This window comes from Uloborus diversus, chromosome 9, assembly GCF_026930045.1.
Source record: "Uloborus diversus isolate 005 chromosome 9, Udiv.v.3.1, whole genome shotgun sequence".
NCBI classification, from domain to species: Eukaryota; Metazoa; Arthropoda; class Arachnida; order Araneae; family Uloboridae; genus Uloborus; species Uloborus diversus.
The window spans coordinates 141847780-141869820 of NC_072739.1; the positions used below are offsets into that span (position 1 = coordinate 141847780).

The 22041-nt window shown below is 33.7% G+C and overlaps 1 protein-coding gene across 3 annotated transcripts in view; it reads right to left on the reverse strand.

The window, feature by feature from the left end:
- LOC129230104 (adhesive plaque matrix protein-like) overlaps window positions 1–22041 on the reverse strand; it is an 83548-nt gene that overhangs the window by 4006 nt on the left and 57501 nt on the right. For 2 of the 3 annotated variants that reach the window (XM_054864502.1, XM_054864503.1), the window contains exons 10-23: window positions 21933–22040; window positions 21699–21806; window positions 21441–21548; window positions 21188–21295; window positions 19684–19791; window positions 19428–19535; window positions 19172–19279; window positions 18928–19035; window positions 18431–18538; window positions 14760–14867; window positions 7044–7151; window positions 4884–4988; window positions 3823–3935; window positions 1563–1703 (exon numbers count right to left, since the gene is read on the reverse strand). In XM_054864502.1, the coding sequence (XP_054720477.1) occupies window positions 1563–1703; window positions 3823–3935; window positions 4884–4988; window positions 7044–7151; window positions 14760–14867; window positions 18431–18538; window positions 18928–19035; window positions 19172–19279; window positions 19428–19535; window positions 19684–19791; window positions 21188–21295; window positions 21441–21548; window positions 21699–21806; window positions 21933–22040 (1547 nt within the window). Of the gene's footprint in view, window positions 1–1562; window positions 1704–3822; window positions 3936–4883; window positions 4989–5162; window positions 5268–7043; window positions 7152–14759; window positions 14868–18430; window positions 18539–18927; window positions 19036–19171; window positions 19280–19427; window positions 19536–19683; window positions 19792–19930; window positions 20039–20184; window positions 20293–20431; window positions 20540–20685; window positions 20794–20932; window positions 21041–21187; window positions 21296–21440; window positions 21549–21698; window positions 21807–21932; window position 22041 lie in introns of all 3 variants that reach the window. The other variant, XM_054864504.1, reaches the window with a different exon arrangement.

A 22041-nucleotide genomic window follows, 5' to 3' on the forward strand; every position in this document is an offset into this window, starting at 1 on the left:
AGGTCTCAAAGAGGGCAAGTTGATAAAATCTATGTAGGAAGGTGTGGATCGAATGCCCAAATGATGAGACCATGGACCCTGAAATGTTCAAAGCCTTAGTTACAGGAGAATATACAAACTAAATCAAAAGGGGCTGCACCAAACTGCAATATCTGCAATTCATACCGTGAAGTATGGAATGAAACAAAAGTTAAATTTGACATAAAATAATTTTTGACGGACCATCAAAATGCTCAAGCCGTTCAGGTTTTTATATAGATCTACACACCAAGATCATATAATAGTTCCTATTTTTCGAATTATAAAATTTAAAAGGCTTGAATTCTGGAATAATCATTTTAATTGAAATTACAATTCTTTAGACTCGATGTATTGTAGAAATTAAATACTAAAGCTTTCGTTATTTCCTTTTGTTTTGTTCCATTTCATGGTTTTATAATGTCGAAGATTGTATCCGGTTTGAGAATGCTAAATTTTGTTACGCTTCACTTTACACATGCAACCAATCATAAACATGTTTTCGTAATTAAGGCTTAATTTGACAAATAATCTGCTTTATATTACAGAAATTTTAGACATAAAAAGATGCTGAAAAGTTCTTATAATTATGAGAATAGTATTTACGCATTACTACATTGCTCAACTGCTATCTTGTCACTGAGCAGGACAGGAGCCATTAAATATTTAATGCGATCAATTACTATTCCTTTAGAAGAATCTTGATCTGACTTTTTCGCTGATTGAATTTGGATTCTTGTCGTGAAATTCTTCCAAATTTTACTGCAAACTTTAGACATAGGATATTTTACTTTAAAAATGTTAAACTAGTAACCTTCCTGTATACAATGGACCGCTGCATCATTTTTGTAGAATGAAACTACTCAGATGGTGATGGTGGACATCGAATTGCGATGGTGAATGTGAAACCTGAGGTAAAACGAAAATTTTGCCCGCCCTCTGATTGCTATGATATAGATGTTAAATTTTAGGGAATACTACAAGAACTTTCGAAGACTACCGGAATTTTTTTCATTCTTTGTTTTATGGTTATCTCTCACAGACACATCAATTCCACTACATATTAATAAATTTACAAGGTATTTGTTTGGAATCAATTGTAGCCCGTTTTTGTTGGCTGCAGCTTGAAAACATCACCTGAAACAGTACAGCAAAAGGTATCCGGTAGCTATAAATTTTGCAAATGGTATTTATGTCGTGACATTATCGGTGGGTATTTCTCACTTTATGAAGTTTTTTTTCAGCCCGTTAGTCTGAAGAAGTTTTTTCCCCCCTAAAACTTCTACTTTGTCGGTGTTAGAAGATTTCAAGTGAAAATTTGACATAATGTGCTGTAAGTAATTTTACTACTTGTGTCATAGCGAAATTCGAAACATGATGCTGATATTACACATGTTACCTTCAACCGCTCCTCATAAATAATGAACATTTTATCATTTATAAATAAAATTTAATGACAGTAAAAATGGACCATTGAGAGAAAACGATGAGTTAAGAACGAAAGATTGTTTTTGTTGTTTTGCCTGTAAGCTTGTTGTTTTTACCTTTTCAGGGCAGTGAGCTCCTGGTCCTGGTTTTTTGCTCTTGTCGCTTGGGATGTTTGTTCGATAACTAAGCGTATAAGCTGGTGATTTCTGTTTGATCTTATCTGCTTCAGGAACGTTGTAGGAACCGGGTCCTGGGTTCTACAAGAGGAAAAATATGCAAGGTAAGTAAATATACAATTCATACAAATGTTTTGGTCGTAAAGTTATGTGAAAAAAAAATATTTGGTTTAGCGCTAGTCGAAGCAATCAGAGCAGCCTTGAGAGTCACGTGTGATCATAACAAAATACATCGGACTATGACTGGATCCTGGACTGATGTAGCGAAATATTATTTCATGGATTATTTGACGGCTGTTGCACGAGACATGGCCCCCACATATGGGAGCTAGGGGCACTACAGCAATATGGCTCACGATCCACGCCAAAAAAGGGCCACCGACTGAAAAATTAATAATGGTATAACTTGCCTTTATATACGTGTATTTCCAAGGCGGGCAAAAATAGAAGCTTGTCTATTGCATGATCTAGCAATGGGTTTCCGGAATTGATGTAGGGTCCATGGTAAAAGACATTGTTAAGCATACTTTTTATGGTAATTATGATTATTATTACATGTAAATGTAGCTAAACGCGTAGAACACCAAATCAGTTTGTTTTACTAAAATACTTGAAATTAATTGTTTTTCCAAACTTTTGGTCATGACAGTTGTAACAAAGTAAACATACTTCCTTTTCCTTATCTGGTGGCCATTGTGATCTGCTGTAATATTTTAGAACCACGTAGCCCTTTTCCCTATCGTTACATATATGTAATTGTACTTCCTTGGAGGTAAAATATTTTGAATGGGCTTAGACTTTACTACATTAAAAATCTGAAAATAAAGTTGCACTTTGTCACCGATCGGTCCAAGGGCATCAGAAAGAAGCTTTCAGCGAAACGAGCAAAACTGTTTGAAAATAATTGAGGTATGGTAAATCTTGATCTTCAGCAAATTTAAGGCAAAAATTTACTATAGAATCGGAAATAAGATAATACTATGTACTTTCATTCTACGAACTTATAAACCTCGAGGACATAATTTCGAATTTCCGTCTGTTTTACAAACAGTTAAAGGATTTCCAGGTAATCCCACTGCTTCTTCTCCCTCATCTTTATGACTGACCTCTCTGTATAGTAGAATCATTACAAAGGACAATTTAAAACACATTGGATTGTACGCAATCTCGAGTCCTTTCATAGCTACTCCTGTCCTCTTTGAGCTTTATCCAAATGCGTTACACGCTTTTTTTTTTCTTCGACATTTATTACTTTTTTTTCTTTAATATTTACTACCCACTTTCTGCAAATATTGTTTTCGAATTTCTACATGGGAGGTTGAACATCTAAACGCCTTTGAATTTGTGAAAACAGGAATCTTCTTGCTTCTTTTTTTTCCTATATCGCTTTTTGAACTACTGGTTTTTTTACACAATACAGTGAAACCTGTGTGTAACGATACTGTCTATAACGATAACCTGTCTATAACAATACTTTTTTTGGCCCCAGCAAAATGTCACTATGAATAATCAAATTGTCTATAACGATAACCTGTCTATTACAATATTTTTCTTAGGTCCCAACGGTATCTTTGTAGACAGGTCTTACTGTACCAAGCGAAACAAAAAGAATTATTTAAGAAAAAGTCTGAGTTTAAATTCAAATTGTTAAAAAAAAATGCATCGTAACTCTTTTTTAAAAATTGAAGTATTTATTTTCAACCTCTAGACCTTCTACACACGAATTGGTTAATTGGATCAATTTTTGAAAAAGTTGCCGGTCAACAAGTTGACTGACCTTTTTCGTTGTCTTCACACTGGTCAACATTGTTGAATCAACTTTTCTTCTTATAAGCCAAATTTATTCGAGCAACTGCTCCACAACGCTGTTAAAACTGAACTGAGTTGACTCAACTAGTTTGCCGAACATTCTCTTTTCACATGAGCAATGTCCTGATGAGTTAAATCAACTAAAAAGTTAAATCAACTCACTGAGATGAGACAGACTGGCACATGTGCCTAATGTGCCAGATGAGTTGACTGTCGTGTGAAGGATTCTAAGCAATTCCTTCACTTTTCTACCTGGTTACACATTTTGATAACAGCCCTTTCGAAAGTTGATTCGACTAAGTTTACTCTTGTCACGGAGGTCTTTGTGTACCATCATATCCTTGCATTACAACGCTTAGCAAATAAGGGATAGAGCTAGCAACCCACTCACCTTATTCGTTTGCCAGAGATCGCCTTCCTTACCACCCATGGTGAAGCTAGGTGCTTGGTAATGGACGCTGTCTTTTGCTCCAACAGTTTCCGGAATGTTGTATGAATTGGGAGCTGAAACGGGAGACAACAATCATATCAATTTCAAATAGATGTCCACATGACTGGTCAGCCAGAATCTATTTTTTCTCATTTTACAAAAAAAAAGGCAAGTCAGCTCTTCTATTAGAAGTTTTCACAAATGACGTTGCTGTCTTTGCTGAGTATGATATGAACTGATTTCGGTTAGACTTGTTAGTATGTTGGTTAAACAAAAAATGCAATGCATTAAATTGAGGATAATGAAGGAATGGGAACATTAATAATTTTATCTGTGTAAATTAACGTTTCGCTATTTCAGCAGTTCTTATAAGATCACGTTGCTACACACTCTTTAGGATCATTCTGTATTTGTCTCCTTCAAAGTAACCAGTCTGTTTTTTTTTTTTTTTTTTTTTCAAATTATAAACTTTGAAATTACTAGAAGCATGGTGAAAAATTAACAACATGAAAAAAAGAATCTTAACAACCATTTATAAAATGAAGGGCGATTTATATTTTGAAAAATCTGTTTGCTGGCCTGTCTGTCCAGAAATTTGACAAGTTGACTCAGTTTGGTATCAAATTTGGCGAGACAAAGTAAAGTTGTCGTTTTGTCCGTCACCAAAAGTCAAGCAACCCGTTGTTAGTAACATAATATTAAATTTCTTTTTATTCATGGTGTCAATCTTTCTAGAAGTAAACAAGTGTTTTTTTTTTTTTTTGTTAAAAATTATCCTAAGATTTGACACCACGATTGCACTTATCTCCGATGTTGTAAAACTATAGACTCTAGGTATGCTTGTGAAACTAACAAGATTTCGTTTTTGATAAAATATATGTTTTTTATTCTCTAATATATCTTTTAAAAAATTCAAAATATGTAAAACAAAACAACGCAAAATAAAGATAAAATTATAAAAACAGAAGGAAGGAGTTCCGTTTCTTTGTTGTTTATGACCCCAACCTGTTAATTCTAATTACCTGGTACATTATCGGGTGTCAGATCTTTATACTTGGCTCCAAATGAATAACTTGGAGCTCCATTCAAGCATTTGTCAGCGTTTTCTGGTGAGTAAGAACCGGGTGCTAAAAGAAATATGATACCCAGTGAAATAAACTAAAACATGCATGCAAAAAATTTCAAGTCCAGTTATTTTCCTGACACAATTTTCCAAGCCTTCAATAGAAGAGTAGTATTTTAAACTGAATCGGCTTCCATACGCCAAATGAAACCGCCTCCCAAGTTGTTTAATTATTTACCTGGTATATCATCAGGTTTCAGATCTCTAAACTTTGCCCCAAATGTGTAACTTGGAGCCGCATTCAAGCAATTATCGACTTTTTCCGGGGAATAGGCACCGGGTGCTGGAATAAACATGAAGCTGAATGAAATCATAAAAAAAAATGTTGAAGCGTAAAATTCCCGCCTTTTAGTTCGGCCAAAAAAAAAAAAAAAAAAAAACCAGAAAGAAAAAGGTACATGCATAAATTTAAAGGCAAAAAAAAAAAAAAAAAACAGAAAGAAAAAAGGTACATGCATAAATTTAAAATATCATAAATTAATGAAACGAAAAATAAAATACAAATCATGCGTAATTTTCAAAAGTTTTTCGCATTGCTTATGAGCTGTAAACACTTGAGATTTGATTCATCCCATATCAAATTACTTCATAAGTAGAAAGATTGCGCATTTAGAAAACTTATCTTGAATATTCTACGGTTATTTTTTGCTATTTGACCTTGACAGTGAGCTCGTTGAAGTGCTTAATGATTGGGATTCATAGCATTAATATTTTTTATGTGCATATTTAATAAGCTTACAGTCAATGATTAGCATATTTTTTTTTTTCTATATCCATAATTTAACATTTTCTGTACTCGACTGCAAAAATCATTGGAATGCTCTAATAATGGAAACGTGAGCTTGTTTGGTTCTCTTCCTTCAATTAATTTTGATGCCATAAGATTTATCTGAATTCATAAATTCGAAAAGCGGAAAGACAAATTATAGTGCCAATCGTTTCGTCGATTATTTTATTTTATATTATTTATTTACTTATTGCTCAAAATGCGTAATGCAAGGTCATGAATTCATAATGTTGACTCTATGAAAAACGTGTTCCTTGGCAGAAAAACTACTTTGAGAAATTGAGATTTCATATTCTTGCACATTATCCGTATACATCTTTCACCAATGATGACACAGAGAGCTATGAGAACCCCCCAGTGCCGACGAGATCCCATGTCAGCATGGCCAGAGACCAGGGACCTAACCCCTGAGTATAAGTTTTACGAAGGGGAAGGGGCCCGCTGAGAACTTAAGGTTCTGTTTGTTGATGAATAATCAAAAAGTTCTTCAGTCTTGAAGTTGAGCATTAATTACACACATTTATACCAGAATAAGATATACGGATATCATATCAAACATTAATGCAAGTTATGAGTTGCAAGCAGAGTTATATAGAGATTTAATATAGTGAATTAGTTGAGAAATTTGTATTTTATTATACATGCTACAAAAATAAGGAAGTATAGAGTATCCATAATTAAACAACTCTACTTTAAAGTTGCCTAGCTGCGAAATAATTGCTCAAAAATTAACGACATTTTGGGTAAACATAATGAAGGAATGGGAATTTGTTTGAGCATATAAAAATAGTTAAAAATTTCACCGCTAGGGGCGCATTTTATGAGTTACACACTTGAATCGTGAGATAGCATGTACTACAGTTGACAGCAGTATGCTCTGGGGAATGCTACGAACATGTTGTGAGACACTGCACTTAAATTCTAGGATTATCGCGATTTACGAGCTGTTTCAAGTTCGTAGCTCTAAAGCTAAAAGCCATGTTTGTCGAAGTTTGATGATTGGGAAGTAATGTATTTCTTTTACAACGCCCTCCAGCGACGAAATTTGGAACTATTTTCATTCTCTCCAACAAATTCCAATTCCTTCGTTCTATTGTACACCAAATTTCGTTATATCTGAACAGATTCGTCGCTAGACAACTTCAAAGAAGGAGACTTACAATTATGGACACCCTGTATTTTCCAAACGTAATAATACCAAAGAAGCAAAACATTAATTAGGTCCAATGAAACAGAAAAATTTAAAAAGAAAGTTATTGTTAGAAATGTTACCAGGAACATAGTCTGGTTTTAGTTCTTTGCGTTTAAAACCAAATGAGTAAGCAGGCGAAGACTGAAGAACGCTTTTTTCCACTTTTTCAACGTCATAAGCGCCAGGGGCTAAAAAAAAGGAAACCGAGTCTTGAAATTATTTGGAAAAAAAATCCTCATTCCGTTCATTATCATGGCTTCAATATTTTTGTTATGAAATTTCAAACAAGAACATGAACACTGAGATATAAGGGAACATTTTAGTATTAGAATGCCAAAATATAATGGGGTTGTTTAATTCAGTCAAAAGTAGTACTTTTAGTCACTGAAATAGATACAATAAGCAAAAAATAAAATAAAATAATAATAATAAAATAGACCAAGAAAATTCTTTCATTTTCCCAACAGTTATTTTTTAATTGATTTTTTAAAATGTCCGATTTTGCAAACAAGGCGTGGTCTAGATGACGACACAAATGATGCTCTTTGGTGCATTTTGTACCGCGTTTCCACGTTATGATAATCAAGAAGCGAATTAAAATTGGGCTCTACGCTTGCTATCAACCATATTGTTAACAATACATGTGAGTAAAGATGCGAATTAAATATTTTGCTCTGTGAATGGCAACACAGAATGGCATTTCATCATTTGTGATGTCATCAGCAAGAAATGTAAACAACGAAAGATCACAGATTTAAGTAATTTTTTTTAAATATTAAACTTAAACAAATTATTTCAAAAATGGTTAGATCCTATGTTTTTAAGCATGTTCTTTCAGAAAAAAATACTTTTAAAATATTGGAAACGACCCCATTGTTATGAAGTAGTTCGTACGATAAAAGTCTCTCGCAAGAAATTCAGGAAATAGTGTCAGCCCCAGTATTGTATGAAATACACAAATTTCAGTTATTTAATAGTAAAGTTTGATTACAGAGCCATCTCCTCCCCCTTCCTCCAGCGAACAACTTGCTTGTTTTTCCAATGGATATCGGCAGCTGTTAAGCAAAGTTGCAAGTTGTATGGATATACTAGCTGCGTCAATCGGCTTTGCTCGGTCTACCTCGGAAATAAAAGTTATGTCAAGTGACGTGTGGTCAACAATCACGCTTGAACAACAACAACAACACAAAATATAAAAAAAGCGGAAAAATAACCAAAAAGTAACGGATTGCGGAAAAATAACCAAAAAGTAAATATTTTAAATCCCCCGGTAACAGGAAAAGCCTTTAAAACAAAAGCAAGAATTTTACTTGTTCATATTCGAGAAAAAAAATGGCAACATATCTTTCGTCTCAATCATTTTCTTCACGCTATAAATTTTGATGAAAGCATTGTTGCGGAAAGTTGAGATGAAGCACTGAATTATAATTTGAAGGGAGGAAAGTCTTCAAAAAATAGGGTATATCTAAGTATCCTAATTAATAGTTTTAATTGATGTCTCTGCTAATTATTATCGGAGGATTATGTTAAGCAGCCAAACATGAAGACAGGAAGATTACGAATCCATCGATACCTGGTTCGATGGTCATTCGGGAGAAGAAACTGGGACATACATAGTTACATACATAGTATACTTACATACGTAGGTACATACGCTCAGTTTTTAGCCTACTTTCCCAGTAAAAGTCAGAGAAAGAAGAAAAAAATGAAAGAAGGCTTAATGCATCTTGACAATATCGCAAAAAAACAAAAACAAAAAAAAAGTCAAAAATAAAAACAATAATTACATAAATATCGAAAAATTAAAAATTGGAAAGTAAGGTATTGAGATGGGGGGGGAGGAATGTCTGTCGGTCTGTCTGTCTGCCCCCCCCCCCTAATAACTTTTGAGTGAATAGTCAGATTCGAACATTTTTTTTTGTTCGAAAGATCTCGGCGAGGACTAGTGATGTGCCGGATCGTTAAAAAAGTAGATCCGCGGATACGGATCCGGATCATTAGTATCAAGATCCGCGGATACGGATACGGATCTCAATTTTTTTTTTTTTTGCTAAATTCAACTATCCAAGTGTAAAATTTGTTACTGAAAGTATTCAGAATAATGGCAGTTCCTTCAAAAAATGTCAACTGCGGCAAAAATATAATCAAGACTATGATTTACTCTTTAAAGAAGTCTCCGTTAAAATTGAGGGAGAGTTGAAAGGAATGGGTCAGCGCTGCGTTAATGCTTAAATGTAATGTGAAAAATTATTTCTATCTTACTCGGTAGATGTAGGATACAGGAGCAAGAGTGTAAAGCTGCTACTGGACAGGCTAGAAATAATTTTTCCCATTTTATTTCAGCATAAATGCAGCGCTGACCCATTGCACCGAACTTCTCCGATCGACGAAACACAGAGCCGGGAACACCTTTACAAACACTTAATAGAGAATTTAGTCTCTTTTTTTAAAGGATGCCGATAAAAACAAAAATGAAGAATAACAGAAACCCCAAATCAATAACAAAAACTAATATTAAATTAAAAATTAAAAAAACAAAACATCTCCCAGAGAGCCGACCTCCATATTAAGATGAATTTCGCGGGTCAGAACACACATTTGTTAACAAATATGACTAACAGCAGGCAAATTTTTACTACCATAATTGTGAAAAACGTTAAACCGGTTTTTAATTAATATCTCTGGTAATTAAAGTTCTACAAAAACGAAGTGAGAACACTTTCGATCAAGTCACCTTTTGAATGAAAAATGAACTATCAAAATTGGTTCATCTGTTTAGGAGCTACGATGCCACAAAAAGACACACTGATACACACTTTTAAAAGTTATTTCCAGTTTCTTTTTGCAACGGGGGGGGGGGTACAAATTGGATCCTGAAATGATACCTTATAATTTAAATAGGGAATAAAACCTAATTTAAACGGAATTTAAGAGTCTTTTATTCAAATATTTAAAAAAGTTTAGAATAGAAATGATCCGTTTAAGATCCGTCAAAAAGTAACATATACGGATCTTTATTTTCCCTCGCATATCCGCGGATATGGATACGGATATCTGGAACATCACTAGCGAGGACACCTCATTCCAATATTTTACTTTTTGATTTGAACTATTTTTCGCTCAATTTTGAACAGTTAAAAAGAACTTAGCATTAGCGCCTACGGGAAAATTCAAGGCAAAAATGAATCTTGAACTTAGAAGCGAATTTGCTTCAAACAAACTTGTAGGAAAAAGCTTTATATGAAAAATATGTATCTATACATATAATAAAATAAGATGTTTGTGTGTGTGTGTGTGGCGCGCATCCCGGGAAAACGGTAAGGCCTAGGAGGATGAAATTTGGTATACAGGTGTAGTTTTTGCTGAAATTGTGCACCTCGGGCTTCGATTTTTGATATTTTAATTAGAAAAAAAGTTATTTAATGTTTTATGTGATTTTTAGCACTTTTTAGTACTTTTAACCTCACAGACCCCGAACCAATCGCGCCAGACAAATATTTTTGGTACTATAGTGTCGGAAATTTAGTTTTAAATATGATGAACAAAAAAATTTGAAGATAGAGCAATTTTTGTATTTTTTATGAATTTTTGAAAAAACCTTTAATTTGCATGTTTTTCTGGGTTTTATGTTTTTCTAATATCATCCTGCGAGAAGTATCAAAGCCTCATTTCTGAAATTTAAGTTGGTAATAGTAAAAACATTTCGCCCTCTTCAGAAGAAAAAAGTTCTTAAAAATACGCAATAGTTTTTTTTTACAATTTTTTTAATGCTGAACACATCATGTCCTTTCACGCATCAGTCGAAAAAAGCGTTCTTCAATCTTTTATGCCTGTGACGTCACTACTTGGGTTTCGATTCGATATTTACGATGGAATCTTAATCGCAAGCAATGTTAATCTTTTTTTTTACTATATAGCTTACTTCTACATTTTCTGACGTGATGACCACGTGTTTTTTATTCTATTCTATTCAAGAGTCACAACTGACTTCAACTGTATTTATGTCGAGGACTGCATACTAAGTGCCTTGCCTCCATTATTTTATATACCGATAGATGGCAGCACCATCACCGGATCGAACAGTTAATGAGAATTTAGAACTAGTCCAAGAGCTAATAGCTACCTGGTACTAGCACCCCCAGAGGTATCGTTTCACTTGGAGGACATTGAGACCACGAGCATATTTAACGTCGCCCAGTCCCCTTTAATGACGACGGTGGGTCTTCGACCAGCGGGGATCGAACCCGAGCCCCTCCGGCCCCGAGTCCAATGCCCTACCGAAACGTGTTTTTTCGGCAGCGCTTGCTTTTCTTCTTTCCTTTTTTTTTTTGTTTTATTTAGGGATTGCATTTATTTCTTTTTCCATCCCCCCCCCCAAGCTGGAACTTTCGCTGTATCTATATTACGTTACATTTCATAGTTGTGCGCATTAATTCAATAAAAACAGCGAGATTTTTTTTTATCTTTGTCAAACGCTACTTTTTGCACACTACGGGGAATTTGAGCTTTTTTTTTTTTTCTTTTTGCTCTACTTAAATAAAAACAGCGGTTTTTTGAGTGTTCTTTATTTTTATTAGAAAATGGGTGAGGAGGTCAAAATAAATAGAGATGGATAAGAAAATGTAGAGATAGATTGTAAAGGTAGATAGCCGCCGAAGGCGGCAATCTTGGCGTAAAAATGTGAATGGCGCAAAAAAAAGATAGAGATGGATTGATTAATACTGCTGCCAAATTTATTTAAACAACCGCCGAAGGCGGCAAACTTGAAGTAAAAAGGTAAATGACAAGTTAGCCAAACAGCCGCCGTAGGTGGCTGCTTGCACATTGGATGTCAATGCCCCCTCCCTCCCCCACATACACCATGACTTTGAAAAAACAATGCTTTCACATAAAAGTGGAAGTGCATTTTGTTATTTTTCGACCAAATTTGCATGAAGAGTACGTCGTTTGTGTCTCCCCTCCCCCTCCTTTAAAAATATTCCAAACGACGAAACTGGAGACAGATCTAGAAAATATTTTATTCAAATTGTTAATGATATAGATAGATATAGATTGATTGACACCGCCACGAAATTTATTTAAGCAGCCGCCGAAGGCGGCACCCCTGGCGTAAAAAGGCGGACCAGCTGGTCGCCGCAGGCGGCTAGTATAAAATATAATTTTGATTTGAACAATTTTCCGTTCAATTTTGAACAGTTCAAATCCTTAACATTAGCGCCTACAGGTAAACTGAAAGTTGAAGTATATTCTGCATTTGAAGGAGGATTTACTTCAAACAAATTTTGTTGGAAATAACTCTTGACTACTAACTCCCGACTTCGACTCCGAGAATTTTGGGGCACCTGACTCCAACTCCGACTCTTTTGCTCGACAATTAGTCGGACTCCGACTCCCCGACTTCGAGTCTGACTTCGTAGTTTTGGCAAAAATTTATACACGGAGGAAAAATGACTGACTAGGATTCTTGGATATTCGACTACGACTCCTTTATCTCAAAATAAGTCCGACTCCGCAAACATTGATGGAGTTGCGTACTGTAAGGGAAATGACCGATTCCAAAATCGAGTCTTTGAATTAATTACCTTCGGCTCCCGAATCTGACTCTTTAATCCCAAAATGAGATTGACTCAGACTCCGACTCCGCAGCCATGGTTTGAAATAATTATTGTTAATATGACTTGTTTTTATTTTTACTCTAAAGTTTTAATTTATGTATTCAGTTTTTGGCGGATAAACTCGAAGTCCTTTATGTTTCTACATTAAGATATGCGCAGACGATTTATTTATTTATTTTTTATGACACTGAAAATTATTTCTTTGAATTGACATTTTGTTTTGTTTTTTATTTGTTTTGGAAATCGCATTAATTAATTCATTTTTTTTTGCCAACAGGGGAAAAAAGAACGGTTTAATTAACTATTTATTTATTTTTTATTTATTTATTTATTTATTTATTGATATGATGTATTTAGTTTAATGAGCTTATTGATTTAATTTTTTTTTTACTTTTTTTTTTAAAGCGGTTAGAGATTTTTTTAATGGAAAAAAGTGTATTAGCTGCTTTGTTTAAAAGGTGCAGCTATTTTATTTGTTCGTGTATTTATTTATTTTTTTACGCATCTAATTCTTTAGATTAGTGCAGCATTTTAGCATTAGTTTTAGATTAGTGAGGCATTACTCCTAGAATTCGGCTTAAAATATCAAAAAATTATGTTTGAAACAATTTTCTATTTCAGCTATTTTTGAGAATATTGATCAGGAACTAGAAAGTAGATATGGGTATACGGGAAAGTAGGCTCGTTTAGTTTTTGACGGAACGTCTTGTTAATTATGTAAGATTTTTCTGTTACTTGGTTTGGCACGTGTGATGTTCGTAAAATTCGAAGTGACGAGCCTGATTAATACTTTAGAGAGCTTAGTAGGTAGTGATGTTCCGGATATCCGTATCCGTATCCGTATCCGCGGATATCCGAGGGAAATAAAGATCTGTATCCGTATCCGTATCCGCTACTTTTTTGACGGATCTGAAACGGATCTTTTCTATTCTAAAAATTCTTAAATATTTGAATAAAAGACTCTTAAATTCCGTTTAAATTAAGTTTTATTCCCTATTTAAATTACAAGGTATCATTTCAGAAGCCAATTTGTACTCCCCGTTGCAAAAAGAAACGAGTAATAAGTTTTAAAAGTGTATCTGTGTGTCTATTCGTGGCATCGAACCGATTTTGATAGTTATTTTTTCGTTCAAAAGGTGACTTGATCGAAAGTGTCCTTAGCTTGGCCTCGTTTTTGGAGAACTTTAATTACTGGAAATTTTAATAAAAACCGACTTAACTTTTTTCAGAATTACGGTAGTAAAAACTTACCCGTGCGTTAAAAATATTGGTCCCAAATTAAAAGAACGAAGTTTTCTGCGTTCGATATTTGTTTGGAACTTCCAAGTTATATACAGTAAAAGGTATAATTTCGTTAAGGAAATTTTAAATGCAATTCAAAGCCTTTATACGCGTAATCAGTAGCTATTTCATAGTGGGATAAGGAGAAAAAGCTCAGCGATTTAAAATTTCTATCCGCTGTCAGTTCATATTTGTTAACAATGTGTGTTCCGACCCGCGAAATTCATCTCAATATCAGGTCGGCCCTCTGGGACATGTTTTTTTTTTTTTTTAATTTTTAGTTTAATATTAGTTTCTGTTATGTTCTTCATATTGGTTTTTCTCGGCATTCTTCAAAAAAAGTGAGACTAAATTCTCTATTTACTGTTTTAAAGGTGTTCCCGGCTTTGTTATTCTGTCGGTCGGAGTAAGTTGGGTAGAATGTGTCAGTGCTGCATTTATGCTGAAATAAAATGCGAAAAAATATTTCTAGTCTGTCCAGTAGCAGCTTTACACTCTTACTCCTGTATTCTACATCTACCGAGCAAGCTAGAAATTATTTTTCACATTCTATTTAAACATTGATGCAGCGTTGACCCGTTCGTTCCAACCCTCCCTCAATTTTAACGGAGATTTCTTTAAAGAGAGTAAATCATTGTCTTGGTTATATTTTCGCCGTAGATGACATTTTTTGAATAAGCAATGTTATTATTCTGACGGGAATACCTTCCGTAACAAAAATTAAACACTTGTATAGTAGAATTGGGGGGGGGGGGGAATATTGAGATCCGTATCCGTATCCGCGGACCTTGACACTAATGATCTGGATCCGGATCCGTATCCGCGGATCTACTTTTTTGACGATCCGGCACATCACTAAGTAGAAGTAAAAAGAGAAAAAAAAAAGTAATTTTCACTTACCAGGGATGTCATCTAGTTTCGGGTCCTTGTATTTTACTCCAAATGAATAGCTGGGGTTGGAGTCGAGTACTGTTTTGATACTTTTGTCTGGATCGTAAGCTCCAGGGGCTGGAATACAACGATGGTTTGAGTTAAAACTAAAATTTTCCCTCTAAAACTCGTCTAAATTGTGTAATACGAATAGTACTCGATTCGCATTTTCTGTAGTCGAATTCGATGTATTAAAAATAGTTTTCTCTCGATAATACGCAAGTCAGTCAACAGTCAGGATCATTTATCTTTGCAGAAAGAAGCAAAAACCAATGACTTTTTTTTTCTCAAAAAATCATCAAGTTAAACTTATAGTTTTTTTACTCACTTCTTTCTTTCTTTCTTTTTTTTTTCGCTTTTTTCATTGCGCATGCACTTCTTTTATTGATGTTTAGTTCTGTTGTACGCAAATACAAAACATTTGAACTGTACTGCAGATATTTTCACTGCACAAAGTACTGTATCAATGCATCCATGTGTTTGAGGAAAAATAATTTTTACCTTTGCTGTCTCTTATTTTAGCCTTTTTGCGATTTATCCGCGATTTTTATTATCCACGGCACATGTACCACCAAGTTCCGAGGATAATCGAGAGAGCATTTAGTAGAAAAGTATTTTTCATTTTCTGCGATCTTCTTTTTTAAGTATTACTAAATAAAAATCTTTACATCTACATAAATGCACTTTATATAATAATACCGCAATTTACTCTACAACTTGTCAAGAGAACTAGGAGATTTTAAGGCATCATTCGAATTCTTCGTCTTAAGAAGTTTTAATAATGTAATAATGCTAGAATACTTGATAGACTTATACTGTCTAACGACGGACTGTATGGAAAGGCAAACATCCGGTTTATACGCGGAAATAGAAGCATCTATTAGTTATCAGGGATGTCAGATTTTGTAGATGTATGTTAGCCTCTAAATTAAGCAGAGTCTCATTCAAATGAGCGGAGTACGTGCATAAAATTTTTATTTTTCCCCTCATTCAGATGGAATCGCCTTAACTGGATGTTTGCCAATTCCATACAATCTGTAGTCAAACAGTATACAGTCTTATTATTCTTGACATGTTGAAAAGTTTGTTATTGGTTTCGTACGTTACATGTTTACTCGACGAATTAGATCGACAAGTGAAGGAACACTTTAGCGCAGTTTCATTTTCAAATGTTCAAAGTATCGTTAAAAAATTTACTAAGCGGCAGATGACCTTAAAAACATTTTAGAGGATATACGTAATTATTATTTTTTTTTTTCTTAAGGGGTTACAGTACCTCAAAAATCATGAAACGATCAAAAAGTTTTTTATCGCTTATTTCAAAACTAAAAACTATTCTGAACACAGGGGAAAAGTTTCATTGTATTTAGTTCAAAAGTTATGCGTGGTTTTAGGTCATGCGCTCTATGTGTTCTTATGCAAAAGAAAAACTTTAAATTGCTTTTTCCCGATGATAGTTTTTTTTTTTTTTTTTTTGTGTTTTCATGTCTTAAGAATCCCTAAGGATTTTTTTCCATTAAAGTAACAGCTTTAAAGTAATGCTGTTTGCAATTAGGATAACATATTTGACAAAATATGCATTGGATAAGCATTTTATAAAATACTCAAGTGTTTAGAGCATGTTAAACCTTTAAAAACCAAATTTTATTTTTTAAAAAAAACTTTGATTTTTTACATAATTAATCACAGAAAATTTTCTAATAAACTCATAAGCAAATGAATGCACAGATTTTTAGAGATGATTATAGTGATCGTTAAGTAAAAAACTTTTTTTTAATTAGTGAAAAAATAAAAAAGCCTTAGGGATTTAAAAAAATTGAAATTTTTCTCAATTTTTTGAATTTTAAAAAAAAGTAGGCAATATTTTTAAATGTTGAAATTACATTATTGATTAAGAAATAAGTATGCATGTTATGGTTTCAAAGAATTATAAAATTTATTTAAATTTAAATAAAAATGCTTAAAAGGTACTGTGACCCCTTAAAGGAGAACTTTTGAGATTTTGCGTTTTTTGGGGAGTGAAAAAAAAGCGCGGACGAAAAACCAACGGACAAACAGAACATTTTCTAGCAGACTTGGATACAAAATGAGGGTCATTGTGGTCGTATTTAGTTGAAATGTGCTTATTTAGGTTAGGATTGAAAAGAAAAAATAGAGAATACTTAGATACACCACAATGAATACTCCAAGTACTTCAAGGTTTCGAATAAATATTTGCATAGCATGGTAACGTTCAGTAAAAAGTTATCTGCTTTGAGCAAAGAAAGCTTTGATTTACTGTGGGAAAATATTAAAGAACAAGTTAAGAGTTAATAGAGTAATCAAGCCTTTTCTCAACATTAATGACAGAAATATACAACCAAAATGCAACATGCACAAGAATTTTGAAAATGTATGACAATCCAGTGAGATCCTTTAATTACAGAAGTGATAAAATGCAGAGCTGGAAGTATGTGCCATGTATGTTTCTATCTGAGTTCTAGATTCTCAAACAAGCCTAAAGATATCCCCTTCATTGTTGCAATAGCAAAAGATCATAAAGGATCATTGCAGTATTGCAGGGGTGCCCACGAGTGGAAAGGGATTCATGACACAGACTGCCCATCAAAATTTTTAGGAAGGGAGGATTACTTTTAGAGAGATTTTGACCACAATTTGGGGGTGGTGCTCCGTTCAATTAAGGAGACACCCCATCATCATTGGGGAGATGGAAACTTCTGCATAATATCACCCCTTGCAAATGGGGGGTCACTCGTTTTCGGGGGAAAAGTAATGAACCTTCTCTTAAACCGATTTTTAAGTTCATGTTACGTTTAAAAAATGACTTTCATATTAGTGAACTGTGCACCAGCAAGGAATATTATCTTTCCAACTTTTTTTTAAATTTCATGACTAGGATTTAAATTTATAGCTGGATATTTTCCTACGGATTGTTGCCGCCAAATAATGAAAAAAAATTAATTTTAATTTTGACATCTTGAATTCAAATTATGTCTTTCGCAATCACGAGTGTGTGTATGTAGGCGTGTGTGTTTGTGTGTGGGGGTATGTGTGTTTGTGTGCAAGGGTATGTGTATGTCTGTGTAGGCATGTGTGTTTGTGTCTGTGTGCTGACATAAGTGTGTGGGTAGTTGTGTGTATGAATGTGTGTGTGTGGGGGGGGTATTTGTATGTGTGTGTAGGCATATGTGTTTGTGTCTGTGTGCAGGCATGAATATGTGGGTAGTTGTATGTATGTATGTGTGTGTGTATGTGTTTGTGTGTCCGTGTGTGTGTGTGTAGTTGTGCATGTATGCGCGTGTGTGTAGGATATGGATGCAATCTGGAGACGGCTTTCGCTATAGGAGCAGCATCGTGAGGAGCCGGTCGACGGTGATGGTGCGGAGGGTGGCAGTGAGAAAATAAAATGATAGCACGGCCAAAAACAGTCAAATGAAAGCAATAAGCAATCGTGATTGCTCAAAAAACTTGGAGTAAAATCTTATCTTTCAAGATTTCCAACTTCGTGTTTCCATGTTATTTGTTTCATACACGAGTATAAACTAATGGTCATATATTTCAAAGTCTAAGCGCAATGTTAAACCTGCTGCATAAAAAATTAACAACTCGCTAATCTGATTGTAATTTTTTGATGTACTCACCAGGAATATCATCTGGTTTTGGGTCTTTATATTTAACACCAAAAGAGTAACTTGGATTTGTATCTAAAACAGTTCTGATACTTTTTTCTGGATCGTAAGCACCAGGTGCTGCAATATAGAATTTATTGATTAAATGAAAACAGGAATTTTTACACAATTAAAAATCAATTTGTTCTATAGCATCATTTAAAAATTGAATCAAATATAGGCAGTTTGAATTCTATCCTTCAGCGTACTCACCAGGAATATCATCTGGTTTAGGAACTTTGTGCTTTAAATCAAAAAACTAACTGGGATTTGTATCTAAAACAGTTTTGATACTTTTCTCTGGATTGTAAGCACCAGGTGTTCAAAATGAAGGTTCATTTGGTCTCAAACTAATTTTGTTTCACAGACTTTAGTTAAGTTACTGTTATTAAAGTTCCTAGTTATGCAATTACGTTTCTAATTTCAATTTACAAATAAAAATGTTGAATGTTGTCTTCCAACGTACTCACCAGGAATGTTGTCTGGTTTTGGATCTTTGTATTTATGACCAAAAGAGTAACTGGGATTTGAATCTAGAACAGAGTTAATGCTTCTCTCTGGATCATAAGCACCAGGTGCTGAAAATGAATGTTCTTTTAGACTCAAACTGATTTATTTTTATTAAGTTACGTCATTAAAGCTCTTATAAAGAATAATGTTTCTAATTTCAAATTAAAAATGAACATTTTGAATGTAGACTTCCTTCCTACTCACCAGGAATGTTGTCTGGTTTCGGATCTTTGTATTTTAGACCAAAAGAGTAACTGGGATTGGAATCTAAAACAGAGTTAATGCTTTTCTCTGGATCGTAAGCACCAGGTGCTGAAAATGAAGGTTATTTTAGTCTCAAACTAATTATTTTCATGGACTGTAATTAAGTTACCATCATTAAAGCTCTTAATTATAGAATTATGTTTCTAATTTCAATTTACAAATGAAAATTTTGAATGTAGTCTTCCAACATACTCACCAGGAATGTCGTCAGGTTTTGGATCTTTGTATTTAAGACCAAAGGAGTAACTGGGATTTGTATCTAAAACAGAGTTAAAGCTTTTTTCCGGATCGTATGCACCAGGCGCTGAAAGTGAGGGTTCTTTTAGTCTCAAACTAATTATTTTTATGGACTAAAATTAAATCATCGTCATTAAAGCTCTTAGTTATAGAATTTTGTTTCTAATTTCAATTCACAAATGAAAATTTTGAATCTAGTTTTTCAACGTACTCACCAGGAATGTTGTCCGGTTTTGGATCTTTGTATTTAAGACCGAAAGAGTAACTGGGATTTGAATCTAGAACAGAGTTAATGCTTCTCTCTGGATCATAAGCACCAGGTGCTGAAAATGAATGTTATTTTAGTCTCAAACTAATTTATTTTAATTAAGTTACTATTATGTAAATCTTTTAATTGCTGAATAATGTTTCTAATTTAGTTTGCAAATGAAAATTTTGAATGTAGTCTTCCAACGTACTCACCAGGAATGTCGTCAGGTTTGGGATCTTTGTACTTATGACCAAAAGAGTAACTGGGATTTGTATCTAAAACAGTTTTGATACTTTTCTCTGGATCATAAGCACCCGGTGCTGAAAATAAATTTTCTTTTACTCCCAAATTGATTTTTTGATGGACTTCTATTTAGTTACGGTCATTAAAGCTCTTTATTAATGAATAATGTTTCTAATTAAAATTACAAATAAAACTTTTGAATGTAGCTCTCCATCGTACACACCAGGAACGTTGTCTGGTTTTGGATCTTTGTATTTAAGACCGAAAGAGTAACTGGGATTTGAATCTAGAACAGAGTTAATGTTTCTCTCTGGATCATAAGAACCAGGTGCTGAAAATGAATGTTATTTTACTCTCAAACTAATTTATTTTAATTAAGTTACTATTATGTAAATCTTTTAATTGCTGAATGATGTTTCTAATTTAGTTTGCAAATGAAAATTTTGAATGTAGTCTTCCAACGTACTCACCAGGAATGTCGTCAGGTTTGGGATCTTTGTACTTATGACCAAAAGAGTAACTGGGATTTGTATCTAAAACAGTTTTGATACTTTTCTCTGGATCATAAGCACCCGGTGCTGAAAATAAATTTTCTTTTACTCCCAAATTGATTTTTTGATGGACTTCTATTTAGTTACGGTCATTAAAGCTCTTTATTAATGAATAATGTTTCTAATTAAAATTACAAATAAAACTTTCGAATGTAGCTCTCCATCGTACACACCAGGAACGTTGTCTGGTTTTGGATCTTTGTATTTAAGACCGAAAGAGTAACTGGGATTTGAATCTAGAACAGAGTTAATGCTTCTCTCTGGATCATAAGAACCAGGTGCTGAAAATGAATGTTATTTTACTCTCAAACTAATTTATTTTAATTAAGTTACTATTATGTAAATCTTTTAATTGCTGAATGATGTTTCTAATTTAGTTTGCAAATGAAAATTTTGAATGTAGTCTTCCAACGTACTCACCAGGAATGTCGTCAGGTTTGGGATCTTTGTACTTATGACCAAAAGAGTAACTGGGATTTGTATCTAAAACAGTTTTGATACTTTTCTCTGGATCATAAGCACCAGGTGCTGAAAATAAATTTTCTTTCAGTCTCAAATTGATCTTTTGATGGACTTTTATTTAGTTGCTGTCATTAAAGCTTTTTATTATGGAATTATGTTCCAAATTTCAATTTACAAATGAAAATTTTGAATGCAGTCTTCCGACGTACTCACCAGGAATGTTGTCTGTTTTAGGATCTTTGTGTTTAAGACCAAAAGAGTAACTGGGATTAGAATCTAGAACGGTTTTAAGGCATTTTTCTGGATCATATGCACCAGGCGCTATTAAGAAAAAAAGAAAGAAAGAAATTTTTATCTTTTGCAAAACAATTTATCTTTATTATTTCTTAAGTGTTGCAAGAACGACTTTCCATTGTAAGAGTTTTTTTTTTAATTAAAAGATGATTTATTCCTTCAAAGCACTCACCAGGAATGTTATCTGGTTTTGGATCTTTGTATTTAAGCCCAAAAGAGTAACTAGGATTTGAATCTAGAACAGTTTTAATACTTTTTTCAGGATCATAAGCACCAGGCGCTGAAAAATAGAATTCAATATTTCATCCTCCACTAGTTCATTATCTGTTAGTTTTGATATTTATGACAGAATATTAGTTTCTTTGTTTTCTAATAAATTTTCCAACTTAAATTTCTAAAATATCTAAATGCAGTCTTCCGACGTACTCACCAGGATTGTTGTCTGGTTTTGGATCTTTGTGTTTCAGACCGAAAGAGTAACTGGGGTTTGAATCTAGAACAGTTTTAAGGCATTTTTCTGGATCATACGCACCAGGTGCTATATTCAGGAAAAGAAACAATTTTAGCTTGACTAAGGTGTTTTACTTGATTTTTCGAGTCATCTAGTTAAGCTTATGTACTGCTAATTTTTTATTTCAAAAATCATTCTTATAAAGTTACTCACCAGGAATGTTATCTGGTTTTGGATCTTTGTGTTTTTGGCCAAAAGAGTAACTGGGATTTGAATCTAGAACAGTTTTGATGCTTTTTTCTGGATCGTAAGCACCAGGTGC